General features: G+C 42.2%; 1 protein-coding gene across 2 annotated transcripts in view; it reads left to right on the top strand.

Moving 5' to 3' along the window:
- Positions 1 to 22,874, top strand: part of ERC2 (ELKS/RAB6-interacting/CAST family member 2) — a 961,347-nt gene that overhangs the window by 753,874 nt on the left and 184,599 nt on the right. For both annotated transcript variants that reach the window (XR_003796722.1, XM_029242971.1), the window contains exon 16: positions 7,783 to 7,917. Coding sequence is in view for 1 of the 2 variants with exons in the window: in XM_029242971.1 (XP_029098804.1) it covers positions 7,783 to 7,917 (135 nt within the window). In the remaining variant the exon portion in view is untranslated. The remainder of the gene's footprint in view (positions 1 to 7,782; positions 7,918 to 22,874) is intronic.

Raw genomic sequence — 22,874 nt, 5'->3', positions numbered from 1 at the left:
TGCATTACAAAGGCATGTTTCTCAAACTTATCCCACAGTCTCAGCTCACAATATTGTAGCAAAGGAGGCAAATAGAGCTGTCATACTGGTAAGCCTCAGTTTCTTTATCTGTAAAGTGGGGATAATAGCAGCCTCTAGTAGGGCTGATAGTAAGGTCATATGCATTTGAGTTGCTCTTGGTTCTTATGGGCTTCTGCCCCTGTGATAGCAGCTATTAAAGATTTTGAATATACCCCTCCCCGGCAACCTACATCAGAGCATTGGTGTGACTGACTAGAAGAGATGACAACAGCAAAGTGCTGTGCTTGGCACACAGCAAGGGCTAGGAAAGCCTAGTTACTATCACTGATATTCACCGGAGGCTCTGTCTCACAGTGCCAGCCTTCCTTCTGCTACTATTAAGGATACTAATCTCTACATCATTAGAAAAGTACGCAGAACTCTTTCTCTGTAAATAATTCTGCCCCCATGGGCTGCGCTGGGTGATAGCAGAACAGAGGTGATGATATTCTCAGCTCTAGTTGCTGCCCATAACCCTTTGGGGAATTCCTCAGGTTCCTAAGGTGACAGCAGGAAGTACTTTATCAGAATAATCTCCCTCCCTTGCTTTTAGAAGGGAAAAGAAAAGAAAAGCTACAAAAAAAGTACAGTAAGGAAGAAGACCAGATCAACATCTCTTCATGTGGAGTTTGGTTCACGCTAAAACATTCTTTCCTCTCTTGCCCATTTTATAGATACAGGAACTGAGGCTCATGGAAAAGTGATTCAGTTTGAGTCACAGAGTGAATATTTGGCAGCAACAGTGTTAGTGCTAGGCCTCTGTTACTTGCCTAAGAAAGTTGAGAGATCTGTCTCCCTAGGTGATGAGAAATCTCAGAACTGCCCATGAAAAGGCCTGGTAGTCACGGAAATGTTAGTCCTGTGCAGATCTTAGACTTTTGCTGAGATTCCCATAAAAACAGACACAGAGACAGGGATTTGGTGCAGGTAGTTTATTTGGGAGGTGATCCCAAGAAGCATGGTGAGAAGTGATACAGGGACGTGAAAGGCAGATAAACATGTATTAATGGGTAGTTTCCCAATGTAGTCAACCAGGGCTGCACCCTGCTGGGGACCTACTGAGAGATTCTGGAACACACCATAGTATGGTCCCACTAAGGGACTGGGGTGCTGGTTAGTTATCCATCACGTCCCTCCCTCATAGATTGAGGGTTTTTCTAAGGGCATGAACTGCCCAGCTCTTCTGTCTGCCCTGTTCCCTGGCGAAACTTGCCCCTGTGATCAGAGGAAGACCTCATGCAGAGAGAGGTGCAGGGGCTTGAGGTGGGAAGATAACAGCACACCCAGGACTGCCCATTCAATCTACAGGTGACCTCCAGGGTGGAACAAGAGGGTATGGGAGGGGCACTGACTTCCCTATAACAATTAAAAATAAAATAAAATAAGGATTCTTAATGAGTAGGTACAAAAACAGCAGCCAAACCGTCCATGGTGACGACTAATTTTCTGTCTATAAATAAGGACTAAGGGAAAACGGCTTCAGCAAAGTTGGGGGGGAGAGTCTCATCCATGTCCTGTTTGGCTGCAGATGGATGGGAGGAGGGACTGATGAGCTGAAGGGTCGGAAGAGGTCAGAGCAGTTTTCACGGCAGGACTGATGCTGCAGCAGTAGATTGTGTAGATATGTGTAAATACAAAGATGCCCAGAGCCTGGCCCGTTTCCCAGAGGTGTCATAGTTTGACATGTGTGAGCATATGGCTATGGCTCTTCTTAACTTCTTTCCAAAATGCCCCAAGCTGGTAAATTCTGAGAAATAAGATAGGAATTATCATCTCAAATATTTTTCCTGCTCTCCCCACATCCAATAAAGGAATGAGGAAAGCACCACCCCAACACACACACACACACACACACACACACACACACACACACACACGCCATGTTTTGGATTCCAGTTCCCCTCATTGACCTGTTTTTCCTCTCATGGCGATTAGAGAGTGAGTTTACCATGGAATCTCCCCAGTCCACTCTTCCTTCTAGCCATGTCCACACCAACTTTCAAATCTTGGCTCAAGGGTCATCTGACCCATGGAGCCTTATTGATGTCACAGCCCTTAGCTAGAGGGGATTTCCCCTGCCTCCAGACACGCATGTAAACCAAGCCTTTCTCCTTGTTTTTCTTCTCATATTGTGTTATAATCCATCCTCTAATTCCTCATATATTTATCTTTGCTTTGTTGCATGCATCTGGCCTGTGACCTTACCCTTTATACACTACCGTAGGACTCTGGAGTCAGAAACCTGGGTTTAAGTCCTGTTCCTCTGCTCACTAGCTGAGTGATCATGGGCTTGGTTTCCTCAATTGTAAAAGACAGCTCATAAGAATAGCTATCTCAGGATTCAATGAATGCATTCTGCTCAGACCCTTAGCCTGGCACATAATTGTTCTAGTCTTTATGGTTGCAGGAGTTTGGTGAGTGTTGAATGAATTTCTGTGCAATGTCCACAGTAGAAGGCAGACGCCCTTCAGTGATTCTTACTTACTCCCGTAAGGTTCCCTAATGCAGCATATTCCCCTAATAGTTTCTTCACCCTCCTGCTTCATTTCGTCCTGCAAGAGTGACCCAAGCATTGGAACCCAGACCCCACTCAGTTATGATTCATTGCCGTGTGGGCCTGGTGGATGTTCAGGAAATCCCTTTCCTTTTCACTGTTCAGTTGTTGTCTGGTTTTTTCATCTTTAACTCAGAGACAAGAACTGTTGACCTTGCTCTAACTTCACAGAAACATGACCAGTAGAAGAGTTCTGGACTATTTCGGATTTCCCTGGCAGGAAAGAGGGAGAAAGAAAACCTGAGAGAAGAAAGTGTAATTGCTATTGTATGGTATTATCTCCATATCCCATAGCAACAAATCTTATTATATATTTTTTCTTATTTGAACCATAGTCATGAAGGTTTTATTGTTAACTTGATCCAGATGACTGATCAAAGCATAGTTCATTATTGCCACCTTGCTAAAATATTTTTAAAGGCAGTTTTAATGTTACACTTTTATAGCTACATATTGCTGTTAAGCTATTGAGTCTGTTTCTAGTCAATCAAGGATTTTCATTTTGTTTCAAGAGCTCCTTGGATAAACTCTTCAGAAATGTCAAGAGAGATGGAGTGTATGACACCTTTTCGCAGATGGTGTTCATCAGGGATTTTAGTTAATGGATACAGTTTCAGTTTTCCATGGTTGACTTTGGGTGCTAATGGAAGTATTCTATAAAGATTCCTGTTCTTCCAAACGCTAGATGATTGGAAGGAAATGAGCCCCATAACACTCCCACACTCTTTATTCTTAATGATGTAAGTACCCAAAGACAGGGAGTACTTCAGTAGGTCCATTTTATTCAAGAACAGCATATTTCTCAAACAAGAACAATTTGACTTTTGTAACAGCTCCGAAACTATACATTTAGCCTGCTCCCTCACTCCCAAGAACAACAAGCACCAAAACCAAATGCACAATAGGGAAGGTTAAACTATCACATGAAGAGTTACATACTCACCTGGCTCATCATAGATGCTAATTGTGTATTTTTTCCTTTCATCTGTTCCAAAGTGGCCTGTCCATTCCTTCGTACATTTACACATTTATTCCACACACATTTACTTGCTACTTATATACCAGACTCTGTGCTAGGTGGTGAGTCCAAGGGTAATTCACACCTAGTGCTTCCCTCAAGAGAATTTCAACCTAGTGACAGAGAAAGCCCAGAAAACACGTGACTACTTACCATTCATTGACATAAGTGCTATGATGGAAGCGGGTGGGGGTAGGTACAGCATTCTGGGAGAGGCAGTAGAGGGGCACTTAATCCCTTCTGAGGTGGACTTACGGAAAGTGGTTCTGGAGGTGATGGTGTTGAAGCTAAGACCAGAAGAACTAATGAGTATAACCCAGGTAAAGGGGGAGAGAATAAAAGGCATGACAGGACCAGAGATCAGCCTGTCCCCGGGCAGGGAGGGGAGGATAGGCAGCCGAGAGGTGAACAGCAGTTACCTCACAAGAGCTTCATAAGCTACGGAGGAGATGGGGCTCTTTCCTGAGGGCAGTGGGGAGCCTCTGAGGAATCTAAAGCCAGGTAGTAACAGAGGTCTGATGTCACTCTTGACTACAGATTGCGTTCAATGCGAGGCAAGAGTGTAGCAGGAGAACTGTTAGGAACCGATTGCCCCAGAGCAATAAGGTGGCGCCTGGAAGAAAGAGGAAGTAGAAAATGAAACCTGATGAGATTTGTCTCAGCAGTCATGACATAATACAGTAAAACCAGTATAACACAGTTACCCAGGGCGAACGTGTCAGGTCAGCAGTTTGGTAAACTCTGAAAAGCAAATAAAAATGGGCTTCAGTGAATTACTAAATGAGGCCATGAGTTGCCAAGTGCAGAGCTGTGGAAAGCTACCTAGTTCCAACTCTATATTAGCTTTCCCGGGATTTCAGTTATGACTGCCCAGAGGATTTGCTGTCTAAGGCTTTGTGGTGGGCACCTTGTATATCTCTGATGGCCACAGGGATGTGAAGCATCACCTGGTAAACGTGTCTGGAAATATTTGAACGAACAGTATCCTTGTTCCAATCCTTCTTTAAATTTTCTGCAGTTTTTCTTCCATCCACCTTTAGGGAATGTTATTCATGGCTTTCTATCCTTCTAGACCATTCTTGGTGTGTTAGGAAACCAATGTAATTGTGTGGAGATGAGGATAGGTAGTGTAGATTGAAAAAATTTTTTAAGAGATCCATTTCCAATTTCACAATTAAATGGGCAGGATTTGGTCAAACTTTTCTACGGAAGGGAAAACTAGCCACCAGCCTGTAAGAAATCGGTCATAGTTTAGGGGACGTGCTACAAGCAAGATAAATAAAAATGGTCTAAAATATCAGGCTAAACTCTCATTTTTCATCTCCATTTCACACTCTTCTCTTCCAGCCCAGACTAATCAAAAGAAGCCTCTTCCGCTCACAATTGCTCTGTGTACATTTCCCCCAGATCTGGTATTCACATGAACAACGTGGTTTATTTATATTTCAGCACCAAATTGGAAAGATGACATCATTCATTTACAGTCTTTATCCCATGACATGCCTATTCTCCAACACCTCATTTCAGCAGACACATTTAGGACTGCATATAGCATCTTGTTTAGCTTGTACATTCTTTTATGGGATACAGTTCAAAGGTAGGGAACTTTAAGCTTGTCGCTGGTAAGAAAATAATCTCATAAAATCACAGGAGCTTCCCCAAAGGATAAGGGCATTATGATGTTTACAATAGCAGAGTTATTATTTGTTCATTTAGGCTTCATCATTCATTCTTGGGCGAGTCCCTTCCTTCTTGACCATAGCAGATCTTACAGCTCCCTTCAGACTTTTAGAATTCTATTAGAAGAAACAATTCCAGGTTTATTAGTTCATGAGTTCAAAAGTATAGGCTCCTGACACTACTGGAATTTTAGGTGTAAACGCTGAATTTCACAATCTGGTGTATAAGAGATTCCCGGATAGGGGAATCTCAGCACTTGGTCGGCAACAGCTCCACTGACCTGCTGTTTCTCATAAGATGTAACTTGTCCGTTGGGTCTTCTGACACTTTTAAGTGGACAAGTGAAGGATGGAAATGCTATCAGCTGCCAACGGTTGCCTGAGATATTTTAATTAGATTTTTAGGTGGCTCCTTCCCTCTACTTTTATTGTTTTTATCCATATACACGCATGTTTTTACGTCCACTCTGGGGCCTTTCAAATACCGTACACATTTTTAAAAAATGGAGTGAGTAAATCATGAGACATCCTCTGTCACATAGAATTGCGATGTGAGGTGTTTCCAAAACTTAACAGAACTGAAGCATTTATGAGAAAGCTATTTCTACCTGTTCGGCTGTTGCCTTTTTTGCTAGCAACACGGCTAAGAGAAAAGCCTAGTGATTGAGAATTGGAAGGCCTGGAAATCTCCGTGTTCTATGTCAAGAAAGAGCCTCTGGGGGCTGAAATCTATGCCTTGATTTCCTAGCTATAAATGAAGATAGTAATAATTCCTCCCAGGAAAGTTTTGAGGTTAAGTTAAGATCATACATGAAAAATACTATAAGAGTAGACTGCTAGGTCCAGAATTATTATCAGAGTATTATTTATATTACATAGTAACATTCCAGCTGGCTGGGGGCTCTGCCAGCCTCTGACTTCCAGCTCTCTTAAAGTGCTGATGGCTTGGTGTCATGAGCCACCAGTGGTATTGTTATGGCAACTCATGAGATGTTCTCAACTCTTAGTGACCTTCCCTGGCTAAGGACAATCATGCAGCTCGCCTCTAGAATGGCAGCGTCCCTCAAAATTATGTCCCCTTCTTTCTTTCAGTCACTGGTTGCAACAGCATGCATAATGTTATCTACATCTACTTGGCCCTGTGTTAGATTCTGGAGAGAGGCAGATGAAAGAAACAGCCTGAAGTTTACTGACAAATGGACAGATAAATCGGTGGTTAGAGAGGGGTGGTAAGTAGGAGGCACACGTCACCTGCTCTCAAGGGTGGGGTCAGGAAAAGGCCAGACACAGAAGTTAGAAGCAAGGGAAGGTGGCTGGGGGAGGTGTCACAGGCAAAGGAAACCACATGTATTAAGAAGGAGAAGTGTCTTCCAGTAAACAACAGCAACAGTAATAGTAATAACAGCATGACTTTTATTTCAAGCCCATTATGTGCCAGAGCCTGGACTGACTTGAAGTCCATCGTATCATTTTCTCCTTAGAACAACCGCAGGGAAGGGGGTACTCTTACTCCCATTTTGAAGTTGAGGAAATCGGGGCACAGAAATAGTTAACTCTCAGGAGACCACGGAACCGGCAAAGAGGTGGAGCAACACTGGAACCCAGACGGCCTTATCTCCAAACCCACACTTGTAGTCCTACATTTCCTGGCTTTCCGAGCTGGATATTTTTATCTGCCTTTTTCCATGGTCTTTAGGCAGTTTTCTAGATTCTGTGACCCTGTTAGGTCGATTGATCGTTGGTCTCTTTCTTGCCCGACATAATAAAACAATACAATTCTATGCCCCTTGGGGTTTAACTCTGACACCTAGTTGTCTCATGTGACAAACATAACAGGGAGTAAAGCTCTTCTCCATCAACTTCGCTTTTTTTTTGCTTAATTTCTTCAAAGAACAATATCAATTAAAATGTCCATCGAGTGCCCTTTCCCTAGAAGTCATCATGGTAACAAACCATCCCCATCAGTATTTTTGCATTTGGCAGCTTTTAAGTGGATTTCTCGGCCTTGTCTTGCAAGGCCACTGTTTGTCTGTAGTTCTGTGTCTCCATCCAGGCCTTTTCCATCTTTTCATCCAGGGCTTCCCTCTCTTGCTTGCTCTAGAGTGTAGGATGTGACCATTGACGGTATGTGATTGCAGGCTTACTCCGGACCTCTGTGATCGCTTGATAACATAAAACAAAGCACTTTAGTATGTGTCCATTTATTGCCTTTTAAATCTCGTGGGGGAAGTACACTTATGTCTCTGAATGGAGATCCAGCAACATAGTGGCTTCAAGGATGTGACAAAACCTCTTTCGCCAAAGCTCATGGCATGGTGCATTCTTTGTTAAGTTTCAGTGTAACTAAAAATGAGAACTGTTCCTAAAAAAGGAACAAAGGGAGCCCTATAGGTGCTGTAATTATGCCCTGAGTCTCTTTGGCTGGTCTTCTAGCTCCTGAAGGAATCTTCCCTGGTTTTTGTTCTGTGCAGACCCAGAACAGAATGAAGCTGATGGCGGACAACTATGATGAGGACCACCACCACTACCACCACCACCACCATCACCACCACCACCGATCTCCCGGGAGGTCGCAACATTCCAATCACAGGCCCTCTCCTGACCAGGTCAGTTTCATTGCCGCTTACCTCCAAGGCCCCTTTTACCCTTTGGATATTCTAAGATAAAATAAATAATCCTCAAGAAATAATAAACAGCATAAAGTGATACGTTCTTTGAACTGAAACTAATAGCTTTGGTATTTATTTCCATCACTCAAGGAATCTAAATGTTTTCCTTTCTCCTTCCTCTTTAAGGTTTTGTCTGTTCTTGTTTATGTTATGCATTTTCTTTCCTCCTCTCCTTTCTTCTTTCATAGATATGTAGTCTGTTGCTGGCTCAGTATCTAATGGTGGCTTACTTTGGAATGTCTCTTTCAGGGTTTTAAGAGAAAGCACTTTGTTTCCATGAGCTTGGCAATCAGAGAAGCCTTGAGCTTGGTGAGAACAGTCCTAGAAAATTCCTTAGTGATGCAAATTAAAAGTGGGGTAAAACAACATGAAAAGAAATCAGTTTTGCTTCATTTTAGCCAGTGAAGTCAAGGGGTCTAGTTTATTTGATTTGGACCCTATCTTCTCCCTTAACTAAGTAAAGAAGTGAAGAGATGGATTGACAAAAACACAGCCCTCCTGTGGTTTTCAACGATATTCACATTCACCCACCACATGCAAAAACTATTTATGTTTAGCATTAACACTCTTGAAGGTAAATTTTGTGGAAATTATGAAATTAAATGCAAACTAGCAGGATAATATAATCAATATTGACAGTAATTCCTCCTTTATTGTACTATGACCTTTTTTTAAAGTAGTTTAACGTATACAATAAATTTTAAGAGGGATGGGGTCATAGGTAATGGAATGGAATCATCTGGGTAAGTGTGAATGCCTTTGTTCTGTATTTCTAAATATGTGAGGGAAGGGTTTATTTGAATTACCTGTGTGAGGAGGGGTTTACCTGTTTGTTGGAGGAAGGGGTGCTTATTGTACTCCTAAAATTTTTTTTCAGGTGGCTCTGTTTCCTTTTTACCTCATGTCACTCCATCCCATAGGAGAAGTTAAGATTCCAAGTCCCCAAGGTGTTTTCCCAGTAGTACAACTCCAGGGGGCATCATTTATATAGTACACAACATAAAATATACCCCCTGGAGCTGTGCAGTGAGGTAGCTCCAATCGGAGGGCTCCCCGCCCCCAGCTTGGCCCTATCCTTGTACCAGGAAACATTTGCCCTCAGAGACCTCAACCCTGGAGAAGATGTCCACATAGGACATCTTAGTTTCTGAAGCCAAGTGCAGAAAGGCACTGGTTTATGTCATTAGCTCTCAAAAATGGTTCTCAGTTTGGAGATCAGCAAAATGGAGAGAGAGATTAATTTTATGTCATTATCTCATATGTCTGTGGTTTGGGTCTGATTTGGTTTTATTTATTCAGTTCTCATCCCTCACAACCACCACCACCTCCCCACACTCACCTGCCCCAGTATACCTGGCATCCTGCTAACTAATTCATTCTCACTCTTTATCCCTGCCCTTTGCTCCTTGACCTTCTGCCGTGAGGTGTAAGTGTAAGGCTTTATAGGTGCTAGAAGGCCATCCTGGAATTTCCCCCAGAGAAACAGGAACACGGAGCACTATAGGGACGGAAAGAAGGTTTGGAGGCAAATTGGGGAAGTGGTTCGCACAAGAACCTGCTGAGATAACCGTCTTGTTTCATCACGGAGACACATACACTAATGTGTCCTGCTAGAAACACGGCACCAGTTCAAATTTACCGTCCTTGTGAGTGATATTTTTTTACAAAAGTTAGTCTCCGGATACCTTTCCAGAGATCTTTAATTATTAGACTAGAGTACTTGCCTGTTTGGTTGACCCTCTTAAGTTTGTCTACAGACACTAGAGGTTGTCATGGGGCAGAAATAATTGCTCAGGGGTGGTGCCCTCCACAGAAGAATTAGCATTCCTTGAGGAATGTCTGACTAACATTACGTGGTCAGGACCTCTGGTACACGTTTCTCATTGGCACTGTTAGGAAGGTGGTGATGACGCTCCACTTTCACATTCTCCATCTCAGTAACTACTCTGAGCAAACCATGAACACAGAGGCAGAGAGCCTCATCCTCTTCTACAGATGAAAAATCCAGGCCCTGAGAGGAGGGGGTCCTCCACTGACTAGAGTCCTGCTGCTGGGTCTTTGCTCATTCAGCCGATACTTGGAGCACATGTTCCACGCCGGCCACTTTGCTGGGCTTGGGGAAGAGGATGATGGGTAATACCCCTGCATGCAAGGGGTTTGCTGTCTGGTTTAGAGCAAAAGTCTGATGTCTCATTCAGTTCTGTTCAGGATCTTGTCAATCAGAACAAGACAGATAACAGGTAGTTTTAACTTAATTAGGGGGCCCATGACTTAGGAACTGCAGTGGGGTTCACTGTGAAAGTGAAATACCCTTAATCAGAAGGATAGCTTTGTGGTTTTAAACTGGAGTCAGCTAGGCTGTAAAGTTCCCTTGGTGCACTTTTTCAATCAGAGAAGGAGGCTTAAGTTAGGAGCCCTGGCAGGAATAGGTTGACTCCAATGATGGAGATGGCAAGATCCCCTGGGCTGGTTGCCCTTTCTGACTGGGTATTCCAGGTCTTGGACAGTGATGCCTTCCCCTGTATGGGATTTTGAGATTCATATTCACCAACTCATCTATCAATATGTGCATTGTTATAAATCTAAGTAAGTCCCAGACTGTAACAGTTATTGAATGGCTGGGAAGTCTTTCCCAGTTGATTGTAAAAGCTACACATAATTGTGTAAGTATATGTATTAATATGTATGGAGTGGAACTACTTCTTTGGAGAAAGTGACAGCTTTATATCAGTGTGTACAACATTAGAGTCTGAATAATGGATTGATTTGGATGAGATTTAAATTAAACGCTCTTGATGTTAATTGAACTGACTTAAAGGGGAAAGGTCTCTTCCAGGGATTCCTGATTCCCTTCCCATGAATCTTCCAGCCCTGACCTTCCTGTGGCCATGAGGCTGACCATCTGTATCTTCTAGAAGAGGGGCTACAAAATGTTGACATTGCCTTTTGAGCTTTATTAAGAGGTCAGATACACGTGAAAATGAAGAAATATAAAAAATCAGCCACTTTTCTACTTTTCCAGAGAAACTCATTTTTCCTTAGGAAATTCAATTTAAGTATTGCCAGGTACTTTCAGAGTTAGATTCTTTTTCCATTTCTTCCCTACCCCTCTCTCCTTTACTATGATTTTGCTTTCTCGGGAGAAACTGAATCCAAGGGTTATAAGTCTAGACTGGGATTTCCCAAAGTAACGTTTGGAACATTAGTCCCATGAGGAAAGTCTTGAAATAAAGATTTGGTGGCCAAAGAATTTTGGGAAAGTGCTGTGTATTATAACACGATCTTGGAGAGTCTTGGTACAATTAACAAATCAAAGGATCTATAAAGCCATATAAGAAAGAAAGCTCTCCAATTTTATTTAACCCAGCATTTCCCAGATTTATTTGATCATGGAATCTTTTTTCTTCTTCTTTTCTAGTAACATCTGTGCTCTGAGAAATACTGTTCTCAGAGTATCAGGTGAAGAGACTACCCAGTTTAAAACAGGGCTGATCCAGTTTCCGTCAGTGTTTTTCACCAGAAGGTGAAGTTTCAAGGCAAATTTTCCTTATGCTTTGCATAGCAGAAAATGAGAGTGTTCGCTTCTTAGGATAACTTTTCTTCAGACTCTAACATCTGAGAATGAGCTATCCCACCAAAAAAATCAATAGATTGGAATTAAGGGAGCCATTACAAGAATGAGGACCCAGGAAAATAAGGATCATCATAAATACATGGCTCTTCAGAGATTGAAAATGAGTGTCATAAGGGGAAGAGAATATGGAGAACGTGTAAGAGAAGTCAGTGGGGTGTGGCAGTCCAACAGCCTACACCCCCTACCCAAGAAAGGAACAGTTAATATTTGATGGCCTGTGACCCCCAGGACAGCCATAGTCGTTGAATATGTTCAAGCCGAACATTCAGAGAAACACCAGTAATGCCTTAGGAAATCCTTCAAACCAAGAAGCAGCCACAGAGGCAGACAACAAATATTTCCCATGACACAAGCTACTGGTGAGCTTTGAGAAATAATTAAGACCAAAGAATAAATAGTACATGCTGGAGACTCATTAGTGATTTTATTTTATTGAAGTTACCGAGTCTGACTGATTTAGAAAAGCTCAGTGGAAACGCAACTTCTCCTAAATGCCCTCTGTACCTGTCATTGTCACTTTCTGTCATTTTCTTTAAGTAGCGTCTTTCCTTGTCTTACCATGATGCCAAGATTTTTTACTTATTTTTCTAGGCATCGTATGCTTTTCATAGTCATATTTCATTAATCTCCTTCCAGTGGCTCCCAGGTATGGACTAATAACCCCATGGATAAGAAAAAAGTATGGCGTCAGGGTGAACACCACACTTCAGCCAACTCAAAATGCCAGGCTTGTTCAGACTGCCCTTTGGCTTCCAGGACTCACACTTCTGTCCTTGGGTCCTGAGTTGAATTTTGGGTCTTTAAGGACCTGGATCTTACTGCTTTTTTGTGTGCAAAATGCACCTCCGTTTGGTAAAGCATCTGCCATTCTGATTCTACTTTGTGGGGGCCTAACTGGCCAAAACGTAAACATTCTTTTTGGACTGGAAACCCCAGAATATATGGCCACTTTCCAAGCCTAGAACTTGCCTCTCCTCTCTCTCCCTCCTTCTTTGAATGGAAATTCTCACTCACGGGGGTTGGAAAGATCAAGGCATTTTGACCACCTTGAAGACTTTCAGATCCCAATTGAAATTTAAATTTCACATTTTACTTATAGAAATCTTACTTCTAAAGGAGGGCTGCGGAGTCCAGGAGCATGGAGGCATAAGACTTAATAAATTGATTAAGGAAATTTGGGGCCATATCTTAAGTCATATTCATACTCTTGGTTACATATTGCAAAGCACAGTCACACTTGTCTGGCCCACAGTAGGCACTTGATAAATGTCTGTTGAATGAGTTGTTCTCGTAGTACCTTTGGGAAATAGGGCAGATGGGAGTATCCCCATTGTACAGATAAAGACACTGGAGCTTAGAGAGGCTGTTAATTTTTCAGAGTCACACACCTGAAAATCAACAGGCCCAAGAGAAGGGCCTGAGTCTCTGAGTGCTGTACCCTGGGGGCAAACCTCCTTGGATGTCAGTCTGGATATATTTATGCAACCACATGTATTAAATATGGTTGCATGGCTACAATATTGATTTCCTCTAGAATGCAAATATGTGTTTTCCCTTTCCTGTCCAACTGTAGCAGATTTTCTCTTATTTTGATTTATTTTCCAAATTTGAATTAAAATGTTATCCCATCAGTTCTCCTCCCATTTGCCCCAGCCTTCATCGACATTATTTCCATTCTTCTGTTTGTGACCATTCATTTCTTTCTCCCCCATTTCCCCTTGCCCTTTTACTCTTCTCTCTTCCTGCTGTCACTGTGCCAGTGAAAATGTGCCCTCTTACAACTCTCCCACTTCCCTAGAGTCACAAGAGTGAGATCCTCAAGGAGTAGAGAGCCTGGCACAGAGAAGGAGGGGAATTGCTCTAGTTTACAGCGGGCCCTTGGCAGTGGATTGCCAGGACCCACATTCTGTTGCTTACTCATTCATGAGCCTCTGTACACACAAGGCCTGGGACAAGTCAGGCCCCCAGAGCAGAGTAAAGGATGCTTCACTTGGCCCAGGGCTGCCATCAGATCAGCCAGGGCTATTGGAGTACTTTCAGATAGTGACCTTATTGTGGCAGAAGCTGGGTTCTCTATTTTGCATCCTCAGCTTTAGGGTGTCTCCTCTGCTAATCTATTCCTAGAAATTTGATTGCCCTAATCCTAAATATTACCCACTCCACTCGGCAATTTCCAGAATCTGCCTGCAGATGTAAATAGCGATCTTTGGTCCATTCTCTGTTGCTCCTGTTTACTGTGTGGTCCCAGCATGTGTTGGCTCTCAGCTGAAACATGAGTTTGTACCACTGGACACATTTCAGAGCACTGAATGTCCACTTTCATTTTCTGCTGAAAATTCCTGTAGAATTCTGCTTGAGACACATGTTATTTTCCCATAAGCCATCAAATAACTTGTTCACCAGAGAACCCAGACCTAGATTTGGCTTTCTTTTCAAACTAGTGGTCATGAGAGAGATATACAGATCGTATTTTAAGATATAATGAAATTATCCCAGTGATTCTTGCCATGCTGACTGCACCTGTGCTCTCTTCAAAGAGGCTGCAACGCTCGCTACGTTGGTTTTGAGATTTCTGGTCTCAGAACGTGTCCCCTCTACCCTCTTCTTTCAGGCAGAAAAGCCATAAGGTAGAGTTAGTTCTGAAAATAAAGACAAGGTTCCTGCTCTCTCTCCTTCCCACCTCTGTCCATGCTGCATACTCCCGAGCTCCCAGATTGAATTAGCCAGTGTCCTGCAGAGCATTCGCATAGGAGGGGAACTTCCAGCCGTCAGGCCCTCATGGAGGTGTGGCTGGAGGCAGGTGACATTTCCAAGCCCCATGTGTTTCTTGGCCCCAGATCTGTCTTGTAACCGCACCCACCCCCCTGCTTTTCTCTTCTTCCTCTTCCTCTTCCTCCCAGGGCCTTGAACTTTATGTTTGGTTAACAGGAGTTGGTGGAGTCTCACTGTCCCCCCAGAGAAGGAATAGTCACAGCATTTCCTCCCTGGGCCCTGTTACTTCTCAGAAAGCCAACTCAAGGCCCTGGGATTCCCCACTTGCCCTCTCTGTGAAATGCTGGTTGGGATTCTGTGATTGATGCCCTGCTTTCCTTGCACTTTCACCAACAGATTAGCCAAAGTGCAGCCCTTTGAATTCTAACAAACAGACGAGGGGTTTAACTTGCTCCATTGCCCCCCAGAAGATGGATTCTGTATATGGAGTTGTTATTCCTAGCTTTTGCTTAGGGAAGGAAAAAAAAAGAATTTATTTTATGTTTTGAGGTTAAATGAATGTGGGATAAATGTATACATAGTGTCCTGTGTGTATATATGTATGTATAGCTATATGTCAGACGAACTGAGGACTTTTCCACATATGGAAGAATTTCTCAAGATCATGTTTAACTAGAAGTTTCTCTCCCTAACTTCCCCTGAGTGCGTGTTTGAATATACATTGTATATACATATATGTATGTGTATGTAAATACATTTTCACGTTTCCTACATAGAAGAAAAATTAACTACCACCTATCAGAACTTACTATTGTTTCAGAACAAACAAAAAAATTTTTGTTCCCCACGACAGTAACCTAATAAGAAAAGTTACATGTCTTAGGGTTTTAATATCAGTTTCCCATCCAAGCTAGTATGTCTGAAGCTTGACTGAACAAGAGACGATAGAGGTTTTTTGCATTGCAAATCTAATTTCATGGACCACCTCTTGGAAGAAGCCTTTGGGTTTTGGCTTCAAGTAGGGATGAAACCTTCAAATTCAAAAACCCATGAAGAAACCTCTTGTTGGGCTGATGTTTATTGGATGGGATAAGGGTTCAGAGATTTCAGCTGTTCCCACTCTTGGGCCAGTCCTCTGAGAACTGGAGTCAAAGATGTCCTGGAATGCAGTTTGAATTAAACCTTGTGAGCCACTTGCCTCTTTTCTCTTTGTAAACAATAAATTAATTTTCAAAAATCAAAATATAATTGACCTTTACCATTGTATTCATTTTAGTTATACAACATAATGATTTGATATAAGGTTATATTGTGAAATGATTACCAGAATAAGTTTAGTTAACATCCTTCAGCACACATAGTTGCGAATTTTTTTTTCTTGTGCTCACTTGCCCCTTTTCTGATGCTCCTTTTATCACAAGTAGATTGGAAGATGCTGTATTTAAAACTCAACAGATTTTTTTTTAAGTACATGAAGTAGAAAGATAGCTCAGATGTCATTTTTTTTCTTTCTCCCTCAAAGACTAACAGAAATCCCCAAAGCTACTAAAACACGAACCAGAGGAATATGTGATTTCTCACCATTGGGAAATAAAGGTGACAGTTTATTTGTTTGCTTGTTTTTAAGAGCAGAAGCTCTGGAATGACCCTGTCGTGGCTGTCTGTGAGGCCACAGGTAAGGAAGGAAATGAGGACAAGTGTCTGAACTGTTGAGGGAGGTATTTAACTGCTCCTTCCTCTACTAGCAGTTACGTGCTCACCCAACCATTACAGCCACAGGTGAGGGAGGGGGCGGGGCTGACGCAGCCCTTAGGCAGCTGGCTTTGCAGATGAGCAGGTTATTGCCGAAGCTCTTTAATCTGGGTGTGATGTTAGTTCCTTACATGTAAGCACATGAGGGCACGACTTGATAAACCCTGCCAGGTAGGGTCTTCATGTCTGGGAAAGAGGCAGAGCTGCTTAATGCATCAGGATCCTACTCTTAGAAAAGGAATTTTCCTCAAAGGAGATTTGAGCCTGTTGAAGATTTCAGTCTTACTCTATTTCGGGTAGAGTTGTTTTTCTCCCCTTTCCCTGATTCCTCTTAGTTTTAAAACTTGTTTGCAGTATTAGGGTTTCATTAAGAGATGATTTGTTGCAGCGTCTTTTGAGTCAGCAGGGGTTTTCAGACACAGTCTACCTTCCCCAGCTCGTAGACGTAACTCATCTCGGCAACATGGGAGCATTGATTCCTTTTCAACTTGCTGCTTTAATCCAGTCACATTAGTCTAAGAGGCAGCTCTTCAGCTCCCCCTTTGAAAGGGGGTGGCCAACCTTGAAAGGTCTGGAAGCAGGGAAATCCATTTTCTATTGCTAAACACCGATGCTTCTCCTTTTTTCTTGAACTGATGTAATAAGGATCGTGTTGGTCTTCCATACCCCAGGCACTTGCAGCACTCAGGAGATAAGGAACCATAGAAAAGGGAATTGGAAACATTCTTTAAACATATACTGCACACACACAGATTCTGAAAACTACCTTATTTATGGAACAGTAGCATTTTAAAAATTGTTTCAGCATCTATATATTAATGAACTGAATAAACCCTAGCTTTGAACAGCCCAGAGATGTTAAAATAACTAAGGATAGTTTAATACACGATCACATCCTTTTTACATACAGCCTTTTGCCTTTGGTCTTAGGGCAGTATCAAATAATGTGTTATAATAGTGACAAAGTATCAAATGCTACCAACAGGGATGGTGTGCCCAGTTACATTTGTATACGTCTGTAATGTCTACAAGGTAGTTTAATTTACATTCTCCAGTTTAATTCACACAGCAACCCTGTGAAGTGTCAGGGTCTTCTGATCCCATCTTCTTTTTGAGGCAACTGAGGAAGTGAAAAGTCAAGAGGCTAGGCGAGTTGGTTGCCCACCAGCCAGGAAACAGCAGAACCAGAATCTTGTTAAAAAACACAGTTTTCACTGTTTAACAAAGCCAAGCGTTAATGACTGATGGATGAGGGAGTGAAAATAAAGCCTGTCTCCACCCCACCCCTTTTTTATGGCTATCTGGCAGTGGGTCAGCTTTTAGCAGATGTTGACTTTGGGCTCCAAAAAACTATTGTTGGCCAAAGTACAGCCTTCCAGCATTTCCATCTTCAGCTGGGTATCTTGTATCTTTCAGCTGGGAGAGCTGGCACCACGCACTAGAGATTGGTTTGTTAGAATTACTTGTGCTTGAAGGAAATAGAAAACTAGTTTCTTCAAGTCACCCTATAATGATAGTCCAAAAAATTGAGAAAGATGCCACATTAGAAGTGAAGGAGAATGCCCCACAAGCTTCTCTAATATTCTCCATGGCTTGGCAAAGAAGACTGAGGTGGCTGCCTGCCTCAGGGGGTCCCTGTGAGGTGGACTTGCCAAAAACCCACCAGGCTGCACCGGCTTGCAGCCTCTGCCTCTCCCTTGAGAAACAAGCGCATGTGTCTTTTAAAATATCTTTTTAAAAGATACCATTTTAAAAATGTCTTTTAAAATGGGATATCGTCCATCATGTTGCCCCTTAGCCAGTGCCGTTCAGCTTTCTCCAACTCAGGTTAGAAGAATAGATCAGGGGTGCCGCTAGTACAATGAGAAGGGGACGGAACCATTCTGGGGAGAAACAGGTAAACGCGATCCTGGCAGCCCTAAGGAACTCTGGAATCCAGGCGGCCTTCTCTCTCAGTGGAGTGGAGTCATTCAGAAAAGCAAGGACCTATCGTTACATACTTACTCATTTGAAAATACATGTTAAATTCCCACATATGCTGTGAGGCAGTGTGAAGGGAGTGGAGGTGCTGCCTTTTCCCTCAGGGACCTTGAAATTTGCTGGGGTGCTGCTATGCCCTGTCAGGGACAGCTGCTGTGTGCATGTGAGGTTCCCTTTCTTCCAAGAGCCAGAGAGACCCCACCTAAGTTGTACCATCCAGCTCCAGCCAGGACCTTCAACAGCTTGCAAAAGGGCAGTGCAGAGTCCTAAGGACTTCAGAGCTGAGCTAAGCAGAACCATCAGATGTTTTCTGGGGCCAAAATGAGGCTTCTTTCTGTGGCTTCAAAGTTCACATGTCAGGACAGTGTACCTTTGTGGTCAGACAGGCTGAAATTTGATCCCGGCTCCACAGCTCCTGGCCAGGTGTCCTTTAGCAAGCTACCTCATCTTTCTCCCTGAGCCTGCCTTTCCTTGTCTGCACAAAGAGCCCCCCCATAACTGTGTGTTGGTGAGACTTAGTGAAGAAACATGGAAAGCCATCACACTCTCTCTAACCTGGAGCTGGTGCTAATACCCACTGGCTGATTTCTAGCCCAGGTCAGAAATAAATTAACATTTATATTTAAACAGAGCACAAAGCAGCTATCTGAATCTAGATAGGACTTTTCTATTCTTTGGGAGAACTTGTCTGCAAATGGGTCACACAGGCTGTAACAAATACAAATCACGTAAGAGTTTACAGCCATTCCTGACCTTATCACCTGAACAGAGACATCCATTTATGGGCTAAGCATTCTAGGAGGCAGGAGAGGTGGAAGACACAAATGGGAGGTTTCCAGAGGGAAGGTTTGGACTTGACCCTGGGAGAAAACACATTAGTGCCCTGACAAGGCTCGAGGCTTGAGGCTCAATACCCTTGTTGCCAGGTTCATGCCCACTGCTTTCCTTTACACATGCTTTCCTTTGCCAATTCTGGCCAAGCCTGCAGTTTGGAAATGCCAAGAGGAGCTGCTTTGCTCGAACCCGGGCACAGAGCACATCATAAATCCTGCTCTATGGTCCTGCCTTTGTGGCTCGCGTGGCCAAAGTTTGCAGAGTCCTGGGGCTTGAAGTTTGCAGAAAGTGTCAGAGAAGCCATGAACTGTAGTAGGAGTAGGGGTGGGTCTGGTGACTGTCCACGCCACACCCTGTAAGTAACCAGGACAGTCTCCCTGCGTTTTCCACAAGGAGGCCAGGTTGCACTTCCTACAGAGACAGCTGGCTGAATTCTTACAGAGGCAGTAGGCGGATTTGAAAGTGACGCTTCCATAATTTCATTCTCATTTCCATCTAGGACAAGTGTGACAGTAAGGTCCCCATTAGGAACCTAGTCCTTCAATTTCAGGAAAAAAGCCAGCTATCGACTCAAAGAAAATTGCAGATGTTTTAAAAAAAAAAATCCTGTGATGTACCAGGGCTTGCCTGCTGGCTATATCTAATACTTCAAAATAAAGACCAATTAAAGGTTTACACTGGGCCGTTTATCATGTCATATTATGGAGTTCCTTCCCAGACCTTCTTTGCTGGGGCTAATAAATGTCCCCCACAATGGCAAGTCTCCTGTCTTGTCAGTGATGACTCAATCACTTTGCCCTTAGATCTTCTCATCAACATAGCCCCGTGAGCAGCCCATCCGGTGAGGGATTTTGTTTTATCTCAGTATTTAGAGAACCCTATTAGAGCACAGCATCTGGGACTGCAGGATTTCCATCATGGCTTCATATCATCTCTGGAGCCATAGATACATCCTGAGTTTGTTTGATAGTTAAGCCTCTCCCCTCATCAATACCTGCTGTGTTTTGTGGTCACTATGCTCTGGGCTTCAGCCCACCTTGGATGTTCTATCCCCAGATGCTGTGGACAAAAGCAGGCGGATGACGGATGGACTAGAGAGGCTTTCTTCCCAGCCAGATATTTTGGCAACTCCTGGCATAGCAGTCACTCCCAGAGAACACACAAGGGAGCAAACACCAGGCAACATCCAGAAACCCGACTGCAAAGTCGATTTGAAAACAGAAAAACAAGGGAAGGAAACAGACTCTCCCAGGCCTGATAGATACATTTTTAAACTCCAAGAATTTCTAAATAACTTGGCATGAATTTAGGGATCAAGTGACATTTATCTGTTTCTTATTTTTTGGTCCCCAGATTTACATTTCTGTGCAGTAAGGTTCCTGAGCAAATTAACATTTGCATACAAAGATGCAGGCAGTGCAGGAGTCAAACAGCTGCGAACGTTTGGAAATGCTTGGAGCTCCGTCTCTGATTAGCTCCTGCATTTTTGTTTTTATTCCCCAAGCGGACACTCACTCTGACCCAGATCACTTGGTGATTAGGGTCAATTCATGTTTAAGCTTTGAAGATTAGAGAGACCAGAAATGGCCACCACTTCCCTTTCTATTTTCTTTTAAAAACTTTAAACTTTAGAAACTAAAACCTTGAAAGAAATGCATAATATTCTGAGTTCACTGAAGGAATTTATCCACATTTCTGCCATGTTAAATGTTAGCAAAGTTTATATTGGACTGTCATATTTCTTTATTTTATTCACCAGCATATAAGATGTCGATCTCAACATCTGGCTTTTAATAACCCTCGACATCTGGGAGCTCCTTTTTATTCCTATGGTGGACGAGGCACAGTAGTGATATTGGCAGTGTATATTTTCGAGCTACAACTCCTGTCTGCTTCAATCATAATTAATTACTACTTTTTAATATATTTAATTTGCTAAAAGTGATTTGCATTAGACCACATTTCACTGTTAAGAAAATAGTGGTAGATTTTGGTGGCAATGGCTTTCTTTCCTGTTTCTTTCTTCTTTTTTAAAATTTAAAACATCTATGAATGGATTTGAAACAAACTGAATCTATACATGCTGTTGGGTTTTAAATACAAAATGAAATAAGCTGCTCTGCAAGGAGAGTGATTTTACAGCCATTTAGAAGCAGTCAGCAGGGGCTGTGGGCTGCATTTTAGGGAAAACCTTCTATTTTGTTCTGTGACTCTGAGCCTGGAGTTTTCCTGTAGCCGTGACTTTGGGGGTCAGGAACCTTATAATGAAGGCTAGGACCTCCATCCAGAGAAATATACTTACACACATACCTACAACATTCTGCATTGAATTACAAGGGGTTGCTAGACCCTTTGAAATCCATTTGTGGATGCCTGAGGGTCCCATGCTGTAGACTTGCCTTCTTAATTAGCATAAAAAAGGACATCAACTTTGCTTTTCTCCAGGAACTGAGAGGAAGTTTAATGAATGTAAAAATCCATATTTCTCAAGTTATGTAGGGAAAAGGGAAGTTTATTGCCAGGAGCAATTACTAGACTGTGTAGTGATAAATAAACACAGGTAAATTTTACATGAGAAGACCCAGCTAAGATGACCAATTGTACCTTATTTTTTGCCAGAATATTACCATCCGAACTGTCAGTACAAATTCATACTGAGTTGTCCAATTCAGACTCTGTGCAAATCACTTGATTGACTCAAATCAGTGGGGCATTGTTAATTCTTTGTGGGCCACAGACCCTTTTGGCAGTCTGGTGAACTCTTTTTATCAGAATAATATTTTTAAATGCACAAAATAAAATTTACAGAAATATAAAGGGAAGAAATTATCTGAAAACTCATTTCAAAGACCACAGATTTAAATTCTTGAGTAGATGAAAATTATCTTGACCTGTCGGCAATATTAGGTTGAACTGTATGAAATTGCTGTTTTCTAGATCAGAAATGGTCAAATATAGACATTTTCATATTATTCAACCTAATATTACAACAACTTAAGCAATAAGGATACATATGATGTGAAAATGTTCCAAGTTATTGTTTTTCCTGTTCCAGGTTTTCAAAACAAAAAGCAAATCATGGGAAAACCTGGTTTCATCAGGGATTTGTTAAAAGACACAGCTCCCAAATTATGTGCGAGACCAGGATATGAACCACTACTGAGTGGTTTGTTTCTACACTTTGTTTCTATCCTTGCAGTAAACGATGAGAATCCTTGTTCAAAACAGGACCTTGTGTTGGTCGATATACTTCTGTCTTCAAAGATTCAATTTCCCTACCTATCGGCTTCTTCACTAAGCGAGGAAAATGGCCTGAACCATTCTGGAAACGTTTTCAACAAGAATTCAGACCAAATAAGTTTCCATTTGTCCACAGTTGGACACAATTTTAAGTTAAACAAAACTTCCTTTCTACAAGCATTTTACTGAATTGAAAGTTTACTCTCTTTGCTTTGAAACTTATTTGATTGCAATTGTATAATCATTCCATGCAAATGTATAATCATTCCATGGCGGGCACATCCTCTTTTATGCTGAGAGCAAAATAGAACCTGACAAATCAAGAAGATCACAGCATGTTTGAGCCTTTGTGAAATAACCAATGTGAATTATCGCATGCTGCAGGAGTTTGTTCCACCCAAGTCGATGGAGTTGTTTTTTTTTTTTTTAATTCTTCTTCAGCCTTTATTGATACTTGAAGCTTAAGAGAAATTAAGGGTATTTGGTTACTATAATTACTTCTCTGCTTACTTAAAAGGTTTAATCTACTCCTTAGGCATATGCAATTCAGATTGCATGCTTTCCAAAAAAATAATCATCCACTAATGTAGACTAATTTTAATCTTCTAATCCAATCTTGACACAGACTCAGAGCTAGTTGGGTGGAATGTTTTTGTGTAGAGGTTGCCATAGATACAAAACTCAGTTATGTACTTGACAAGTCAGTGATGTGGCACTTAAGTTACTGTGGATTTTTTTTCCC

This window comes from Monodon monoceros, unplaced genomic scaffold (genome assembly GCF_005190385.1).
Source record: "Monodon monoceros isolate NGI ecotype Baffin Bay Population unplaced genomic scaffold, NGI_Narwhal_1 Super_Scaffold_3, whole genome shotgun sequence".
Taxonomy (NCBI): domain Eukaryota; kingdom Metazoa; phylum Chordata; class Mammalia; order Artiodactyla; family Monodontidae; genus Monodon; species Monodon monoceros.
Note: the sequence above shows the minus strand (reverse complement) of the source record. Positions and strands in the feature narration are given on the sequence as shown.